At 42.6% G+C, this 9,849-nt stretch overlaps 1 protein-coding gene across 1 annotated transcript; it reads right to left on the bottom strand.

The window, feature by feature from the left end:
• Positions 1 to 555: 555 nt before the first annotated feature.
• LOC124683246 (DEAD-box ATP-dependent RNA helicase 29) lies at positions 556 to 9,609 on the bottom strand (the record flags this gene model as incomplete). The annotated part of the gene is given in 11 exon segments (XM_047217810.1): positions 556 to 1,230; positions 3,545 to 3,677; positions 4,326 to 4,376; positions 4,456 to 4,537; positions 5,613 to 5,665; positions 5,788 to 5,864; positions 6,021 to 6,060; positions 7,112 to 7,210; positions 7,456 to 7,513; positions 7,605 to 8,766; positions 9,220 to 9,609. Coding segments are annotated over 11 exon segments (2,498 nt in total), but the record flags the coding sequence as incomplete, so codon positions are not given.
• Positions 9,610 to 9,849: the final 240 nt, after the last annotated feature.

The raw sequence follows: 9,849 nt of genomic DNA, 5'->3' as shown, positions 1-9,849 counted from the left end.
ATCTGGCCTGGAGTTGAGATTGCATTTTCCATATCTAGAAAAGATCTGGCCTTGTCTGGTTGCATGGTCTACAAGAAAAAACAATGCAATCTTTGGATCTGAGGTGACCGCTAGTTTAGTTTGTTTAACTTATCTCTGCAACATATTTCTAGTGGTTTGTTTTGTTGTCTGTCTGACCAAATGGCGTGTGGCCACTGGACAGGATGGGGGCAGGGCCAAGGATAACCAAAACAAAACAAACTACTTGCATAACAAATGTAAGTGCAATGATAATTCAGTTACATGGCCGCAACGACGCAGATTTCAGGACAGTAGCACGTTCACCGTTGAAAATGGAAGTCAATTTAAGCCGCAATGTATTAGTATGATATAGAGCAACTTGCCCATGACAATGAAAACTTAACTGGCAGCCTCCATGTTGCAGAACGGAAATGGGCAAATGGCATGGGCGCGTGCCATGTCGGTAACTAGTTGCATGCCTCTTCTCTGACTTCTAATGCTAGGTTGCTATTAGTAGTTTCACTATTGCGCCTCACCAAATGGAGCCTGTGAGTATTCCAAGTATAAAAGGTCTGTCAAATAAACCATAGTTTTTGGGTAGTTCCAAATGACACGAGAACTCTCCAGGGGTTGCATGAGTAACAACAGTGATTACATTTCTTGTAAGATCATGGTTCTTTCTCCCTTACTATCACAAGAAAATTACAATATAAGAAACAAAACTGAAGTAAATTAAGTACCCGGTCTACAAAAACAAAGGGCAGGTGGCATATGAGAAGATAATGCTCTTGGCCGGGCACTTCTTTCCTGTTGGTTCTCAAATAGTTCCTTTGCTACAGCATGGAGATGGGTGCAGCAAATCTACTTGGACAGATGATCACCTGGCACCCTTCCCTTTGGGTTTGCCTTTTCCTTTAGCTTTACCAAACCCTTTGCCATTCCCTTTTCCACTCCCTTTCCCCTCTGGTCTTCGGTTTTTCTGGAATTTACTGTTTTCGAATTTACCATCTCTTGCAGACCCGCCAGGCCTTCTGTTTTTCTGGAACTTGTTGGGAAATTTACCGTCCTTTGCAGATTTCTCCTTCATGCGCATGTTTTGCATTGCTTTTTGCTGCCTGCCCTTCTGCATCTGCTGGGGATTTCTTATCTCAGATGGCACATTAGCATTTGGTATAGACCAACGCCCACGGCCAGCTGCAGGGTGTCTTCTGTCACCTCTTTGATGGCCACCTGGGGAAAAAAAAGGCCATAGCATCAGGCAGTGTTACATAGGGCCTGGATGGTATTTAAGCTGGTGGAGCTGCTGCCGTGCTAAATTTGACAGTTACCACAAACCAAACTAAGAAAAAAATAGAGAGAATGGATAATTCAAGAGGATACAGAACATGAGCAACAAGTGACTCACATGCCATCAAGGCTTATCCCGTTAAGTATTAACTCGCTGAATGCTCGTCGCACAGCTTCAATCAACTTCTTTTTGACAAAATAAATAATGTGTAGCATGCCAAACCATAAAGCTGAGACATGCTTACCAAACATTCATGATTCAAGGGGTCCGGTTCAGCCCACTGACCCGTTGGACCAAACCTAGATTCTGTTACCATTGGGGCAAAGGGCCGACCCTAAAAAAATTAGGTCCAACAGGAACCTCACCCATTTGCCCCTAGGGTCTACCTGCACCTCCTCTAGCGCACGCAGACGGCCGCCGCCGCCGTGCCAAGTGAGGCCCCCTCTTGCGAGAGTCCCTCCGCTACCTCCCAATCTGCGGCAATACCACGAACAGCGCTCGTCCTCCCAGATCCCGGAAAGCTAGCCCCACCCACTACTGAGTGCTGAGTGCCTGGCTGCGGCTGCAGGGGGCAGGGCGACGGGGGAATCCGTAGGTGCCGGGCCGTGAGGAAGGAGGCGGCGGCGCCGGGGTGGTGCATCTACCTCTTCGCCCCAGCTCAGATGCCCCGGTCCTCCGCCTACGTACCCTTCACCATCGAATTTCATCCCAGGTGATTCCCCTCTCCTTCGGTCCTTCCTCACCAGTACTTCTTGGTCGTCCAAGACCAGGAATCAATTCTTGGTATATTTTCTGTGTCGCACATAGTGTGTTAACAGTATGTTCATGTGTCGTCGGTTGTGTAGTTCCTCTAGTCTCCACCTTGTCTGTACTGGCCAAGTCATGGTCAGAGGTGAACATTTGCTGTAGTGAGTTTGGTACAACTCAAGCAGCACATAGCCCTTACGCATCCACAAATTTCTTGATTTTTGTGGGACTTGAGTGTCATTTCTTTCTATGGACAGCATCATACTATATAGGGTAAGTTCATAGATGATGCAAACGAATGGATTGTATCTTTTTGATATCTCATGTCTGGAAAGTAAGCTGGCAGCTGCAGACACTGTTTTTGGATTTAGTATTGCTAGACCAGTTAATTATTCCTTAGTTGTCTTCTAAACACTTGTAAGGCTAATAAGGATTTTTCTTCTTTCCTTTTTGCATCATGTAGCTATCAGCTTGATATCAATGTCGACAAATCAACAGGTGTCTAGTCCATCAGAAGGTCTTGGTGGAAGCAAAGGATCCTCTGAGGCGCCCTGGTTCCGTCTGTATTTCTTGAGGGTGAACTCCTGGTTATGTTGGTTGGGTTGTTCTACATGCCACTAATTAGTGCTTTTGCTACAACTGTACCTTCCTTTGTTGGCTAGTCGGTGCTTGTTGAATTCTAACTAGTAGCCACATGTGATGCTTCTTCAAAAACATTCTCTCAGTGTTATTAATTGGCCAAGTTTAGTTGGAAAAAAGATAGTAATGCCATTAGCATTATATCTCAGTCTGTATCTGACAGCACGTGTTCTGTAACAAATGAATGACACTAGTTTTGACTCTTTTTTTACTAGATATGCTTCTATGCTCCGCTACTACTACTACTATTATTATTATTATTATTATTATAACAACATTGCTACATTGCCATTAATACTGAAGTCAAGATGATGATAGTTCTCTTAATGTGCATCCATGCATTATTACCTTACAGTCTATGCATTTGGACTTTGGAGCTAGCCTGTTACTGCTGCTACTCTGTACTCTCCTTTATAGCCTGTTACTGCTAATAGTGCCTATGTATGCGTACATGCTACTGTTGTGTCAGTTCTGTCGTTTGCAGGCTGTACAGATGATAGCTGATGAGTGATGAGTGCCCAGCAGCAGCATGTATCACCCAGCACTCCAGCAGCGACATGTATAGAGGAGTCAGGAGTGGTCCAAACCTAGGATTACTGTGGAACCTAGTATAAGAGGTGCGGGCCGAACCTTAACCTGTGATTACTAACATAGGTTCGGTGGTCCAGCAACCTGCCGGACCTATCCGGACCCCTTGCATCTTGACCAGACATGTATTCTCAGATAAAGCTTTATTGATTATAACTCCAGCAAGAGGATAGATTGGCCAACATTACAAGAAATTAATTACCTGATTGATCAACTAAATGAACTTTGTAAAAGTTGACCTCAAAATAAAAATAAAAAATGCCGCCAGATAAAATGTATTACCTGGTGTAGATGTGCCCCCTTCTTCAAAGTTGCCATCTTTTCCACCAGAACTGATTGCTCTATGTGACCTCTGCTGCCATTTCTTATAGATATCTTTGCTTGCCTTTAACTTTGCACTGGTTTCCGTTTTAATCTAATCACAATCACAATCACAGAAATAGTAAGTTAAAAATTTAAGCCAACTGCTTGCCTAGACTATATAGATAGGTCAGACATCTCTACAAAACAACAAGGTAGGTATAAACTAGATGTACTGAACATTAGATGCTAAGTAAAATACACGCAGTAATGAATTCAACCTTCCTTTTTGGAAAACAACATTCCGTAATGAATAACTAAGCTCACAGAAATATGTATCAGCATGTTAACACCATTTAGATAGGAGCCATGTGTAACAATCGTAGTTGCAGTTTTCATAGTACAGGAATCTACCAAGATATCGCATCATAGTGTTCAGCTGCAGACTAAGACCATCTTGTTGCAGAACTAAATTCGTTTTGTCATAATAATAGTCTGATTCAGCATGGTTCAGATAATCAGATTAGAGCGTTGCAGTAGCAATCCAGGCGTACGAATATATACTTTTTAAAGTGTATATACTACTTCTAATAGTTAGTTCAGGATCAATTTGACACAGACCAAACATCCAGGAGATTTACAACTGAACAATTACATATTTAAGTCTGCCAAATTAAAAGGGAAAAGAATGTATACAAATCTAGCAACTGCAGCATTTAGTCCTCTAAGCATGATAGAAACACAATGTATGCACAAGATCTACCTTCCCTGAAGCAGTGACACGATCCCCATTATTCAGCTTGACAAATTTGTTCTGCAATAATAAAATAAACACCATGACCAAATGTGATTTTGCATATTCCAGATCGATATGTCGCAAGGAAATGTTATACCTTCATCCAGTGATATCGAGTTTTCTGGGCTTGCATTCCAGAAGTTTCATCATCAACTAAATCTAGGACAGCAGCATCCAATCTGCATGACATCATTAAGCTTAACTCAACAAAGCATGGTGATAAAACTGCAGACCCATTTCATGGATAATGAGAGCAAAACGTGGATATGACAAATTATTGTGCAACGGAAGCATGGGCCAAAACTACTTAGAATCGAAAACAGCAGATCCTACTCATGCTGGAGAGAGGACATGATTAAGAGATACTCTCCATCCCAGAATATAAGGCATATAAGTTTAGTCAAAAGTCAAACCCTACTAAGTTTGACCAAACATCTACAATATTGAATAAGTCATATTGAGAAAATATACTTTATGGTGAATCTATTGATATTGATTTAGTATTCTAGATGTTCACATTTTTTTGTATAAAACTTGGTCAAACATATAAGATGTTGACCCTCCGTCTAGGAAATATTAGACAACTTAGTTCTCTCTCATCTCTTATGAGTCTCCATTCTATTAATTGAAGGAGAGGAATGATGATTGGTGGTTGAGGTGGAAGACAGGAATGAGGATTGGAGGATGGAGTTGGGGAGTGATTAGGAGGAGGTAATTGCATTAATTAACTGCATTGGTAGTGTAGATGTACACTTTTTTTAGGACAAATTTTGAATCTAGAAGTACACTTATTTGAGGAGGGAGGGAGTATGTCTTTTTGGGACCGAGCGAGTACACCACAAGTATTAATGGATATTCAGTACATAACCAGTTCGTTCAACATCTAGCATGTAATCAAAACCAGGGCTAATGAAACCTGTGGTGAGCTGCCAGTTATCTGTCCTACTGGCTCGGTTGATATGTTACATACAGAACAGAGGATATGATGTGCTACAGTGCTAATTTAATGAAATCTTGATGTTGGTATGATTATAGAAGACAAATAAATAAACAGAAAAATAAACAGTAGTTTACCCGGAACCAGCTACCGTGCTACTTTGGTTTCAAAATCAGGTTTTCTTATCCCTGCTCCCTACACCAGTACATCTCCCAGTAGATGTACCGATAATTTGCTAAGGCGAATGATAGTATAATGGCACAATTCCAAATCAGAAAAATACAGTAAATCACATATCAGGAAGCAACACAGCATACCTATCTTGAACAAATCCTTCATTTCCAGTCACTGATAATCCAGCTTCCGAATGCTGAAGGGTGAAAGTAATAATTAACTCATATTATATGGAAATGCTACATCGAGTAACTGCAACTTAATAAATTAATAAAGATCCCTAGTAGTAACAAATGTGAAGGATATTTCTCTGCGTACTTGGTTTTGAGGTACTGAACTTATGTAGTGATCCTCATCTCTAAAGCTCTGCGACTTCCGCTTCGTACCAGAAACTTCTGAAATCGATAGATAATGCAAAATATTATAATCACCATAAAGGGAAGATGAACTTCCCTAGGAGTACTGTTGTAGAGATCAAGATGCACTTCGACGTTAAAACAACAAATGACGGCATTAATCCCACTACACATCAGTCAGGGAAAATTGCATACCTTTTCTCTCCCAATTTGAAATGTTTTCCTCCTCTTCTTCCTGCATAAAAATAAATAGCCATAAATCACTCACAAAGCATAAGAACAAAGTCCACATTCAACGTAGCAATTGCAGAAGAATGAATGAAGGTACGCTCATGTTAATACTGGACTGTCATGTTGTCATCAATCTATAACATTTCTAAGGGTTACTAGAAACTGTTCAAAAAACATGCCTAATAGACCGTGTACATAGAACTGGTGAGGATGCCTACTCTGTTATCATATAATCTGTCGGTTAGTCCAAATAATCAAGACTAGGCCGTATACTCACTGCTAAGTTGGATACCAGAACAACTACAGGTTACAGTCATAACACTGAAACTATAAAACTAAAATCACAATAATGGAGCAAACAAATGAACTAACTTACAAAGGGACCAGCCACTACCAGGCATGATTTATGCATCCATGATATGTTTCATATAAATGAAGTTTCAGCATATAAATACTGCTCCATCACCGCAAGAGTTGAACAGATAAACTAATCACCCTAATTGTTCAAAGCATTATATTAGAAGTAAATATCGCACACCAAGCGATTACAGAACCTCACAATTAAGACCATTATCTGCAAATTCCAGAACATAGAACACGCATGTACTACAGTTTTAAACAAAACAAATATACATAACTAGTGCATGCGAGCCTTTGTTTGAATCAACAGAGAAAGAAGAGTCCCAAGAAAGTATGGACCTTCTAGGCCAGTGCAATATATTCTTGCTGATCAGCTTCGAAACAAATGACTCTAGATTGTTTCAGGAATCTTTGCTGCAACAACCAATCTTTTCAGGATTCAATTCTCCATATAAATGGTAAGGCACTCCAATAGTCTAATACTACCGCTGATCCAAATTAGTTGTCGAATGTTCAATAAACCTAGACAGATTTAGGCAAATATTTTGCCCAAGTCATATCTACCATCTTCAAGGTACATTTAGTATATCAAGTGATTAACTGGTTTGCAACAATATTTACCTTTGTTTAAAGGAGACTATGTTTAAATGAGAAGTTGAGAACAAACAAAGATATGACTTCAGAATAATAATTACCTTTGTCGCCAGATTACCAGATTTCTGTTCATGCACCAAATTTATGATCCCCTCATGGACTTCTCTTTTCTTTTTCATCACATCTAGCCACTGATTAGCCTGCAATCAAGACCAGATGGCCATGTTACTTTCAAATAATATGGTAACACACATATTTGTAATGTTTGCATGAACCACATTTGGAATGCCTAAAAACTGTATGGGAAGTTAGTTTCGGCATTAATCAAGTAATGAGATCAGAGCTATTAGCATACTAGCTGCATGTTTGCAGACATGAGAATAATCACACATATAATGCTGAAAAAAATTAGAACCAAACAAAAAATGAAGCACCAATGCATTACTTTAAAACTTCTTGATTTAGCACCTTCACCTTCAGCCTCTAGAATAGTTTGCTTTGGCCTGATAATCATAAAGAATGAAAAGGGCCCATTAGAAGGCACAAAATGAGCAAATACAAGCAATATAAAGAATCGCTAGCTGAAGAAACTACCTAAATGATTTGAGTCGCTCTGAGAACGCAAGAGCTAGAATTTCATCTGATCTAAGAACATCTCTGAAAATTGGATGAAGACCTTCACGGGGAAAATCTTTCGCCCTTCTGATAGATTCCTTTGAAGGCATGGCACGAGTCTTCAGATACAAACGGAAAGCATTGGCACACGGCTTTTCCAATGCAATCAATTCCGTGCAGCTATTCATGACTTCTTTTACTCCATCAGAGCAAAGATCAATGATTGTCTGAGGAAAACGGCCATAAACTGTTTCCCCATTAGCAAGAGACTGGTCGATTTTCAAATTGATTCCATCCATGTCTTTCAGCAGTTCCTCTTCTGTTGGAGCAGGTCTAAGAGGCTTTGAAAGAAAGAGATGTAGGTCCAACATAAAGGGCATGTCCTCTGAGGTGACAAATGTATATGCTGTACCAGTTCTACCTTGCCGAGCTACACGGCCAACTCTATGAACAAATAACTTGGGTTTTGCAGGGAAGTCCCAGTTCACTACATTGTCAAGCAACGGAATATCCAGACCCCTTGCAGCAACATCTGTCACAATGAGTACCATGGTCTTCCTTGCCCTGAATTTTGCAATATGCTCAGTGCGGGCTTCTTGATCCATAGCACCATAGGAAAGGGAAGTTGCTAGGCCCTCCTCTCGGAAAAGAATACTCAGGAATTCCACGTGGTACTTCGTTGAAACAAATATCATTGTCTGTTCCTGGGAGCTGATCCGCTCCCTGACCAAATACAGTAAAGCAGCTAGCTTCTCTTCCTGGCGCAGCGTGAAAAACACGAGCTTCAGATCAGGGCTTATCTTTTTGTCCAAATCAAGCCTGATAACTTGAGGATCACGTAGGCCAGCTTTTGCGAATTCTGCTAGGGCTTGCGGCATAGTAGCACTGAAGAGCAATGTTTGCCGTGTATCGCTGAGCTTGTGTAGAATTTTGTGCAGTTGCTCAGCGAACCCCAAGCTGAAGAGGGAATCCGCTTCATCAAAGACCACATATTCTACTGATCGCAGCGACAAGTCATCAACCATATCCAGAATGTGCACAAACCTACCGGGTGTCGCAATTATGATATCGGGATTGTCAGCCAATACCTCGAACTGACTGTCCATACTACCTCCACCAACAATCAGGCCAGTTTTTAGATCTACAGAGAGGAGGAAAATGCATAGCTCATCAACATTGTTATAGCATTTCTTTTGCAGTTGCAAAACACACAGTCTATATAGAAAGCAAACGATTACCAACTCATTATGAGGATTCAATCATCACTAATAATTTACAGGAGCATCATGTCAGTATTACTTCATGTCGTAAATTGGCTCATAGTGACATAATGCATGACAAGTACAAGATCTTATGAATTGAAGTTTGCATACAGGGAACTCTGGGTGGATAACCAGTGACACTAGAACAGTAAGGGGACGACATCCATGCTATCAATAACACTAGGCATAATCTATCACAACCCTACATGACTCAACACGAGATAGCACATCAAAGCATCTAACAGCAACCATCCTGAGCTTACTATTGTTAGTCCAACCAAAATTCCGACTGCACAAAACGAAGGCACGGTTACGCGCGAGCAGTTACGCACCTGTGAATTTTCCGAGCTGGTGGGTGAACTTGAGCGTCTGCGTGGCGAGGTCGCGGGTGGGCGAGAGGACGAGGGCGCGGATGCCGGCGCCGGGGTCGCGGCGGCGTAGGCGCTGGAGCATGGGCACGAGGAAGGCGGCGGTCTTCCCGGAGCCGGTGCGGGCCATGGCGGCGACGTCGAGGCCGGCGATGATGAGCGGCATGGCCTTGCGCTGGATGGGCGTGGGCACGCGGTAGCCCTTGTGGCGCACCCCGCGGTAGACGTCCTCGCAGAGCCCCAGCGACTCGAAGCCGCCCGACTTGGGCTTCTTGTTGTGCGCCGCCTGCGCCGCCTTCTTCTTCCCCGCCGCCTTCGACTTCATCTGCGGCCGATGCCGCGGCCTGCGGTCCCCCGTGGAGGCGGCGGCGTCCGAGGGGGGCTTGGACTTGCCGCCGCCGGAGGTGGAGGGCGTGAGGCGCGCCATGGGTGGGAGGCGGAGGGGAGAGATGGGTTTTAGGGCTTTAGGTCTCAGCCGCGGCGGCGAGAGGGCGTGCGGAGGAAGAGGTAGGCCGTAGTTAACTTGCGCTGCCGTGCTGATGACCAGGTGACCCGTGCTGGGCTTATCTGGGCTGAATGGTACCGGTTGTATTG

This window comes from Lolium rigidum, chromosome 1 (assembly GCF_022539505.1).
Source record: "Lolium rigidum isolate FL_2022 chromosome 1, APGP_CSIRO_Lrig_0.1, whole genome shotgun sequence".
NCBI classification, from domain to species: domain Eukaryota; kingdom Viridiplantae; phylum Streptophyta; class Magnoliopsida; order Poales; family Poaceae; genus Lolium; species Lolium rigidum.
This window is presented reverse-complemented; position numbering and strand designations above follow the sequence as displayed.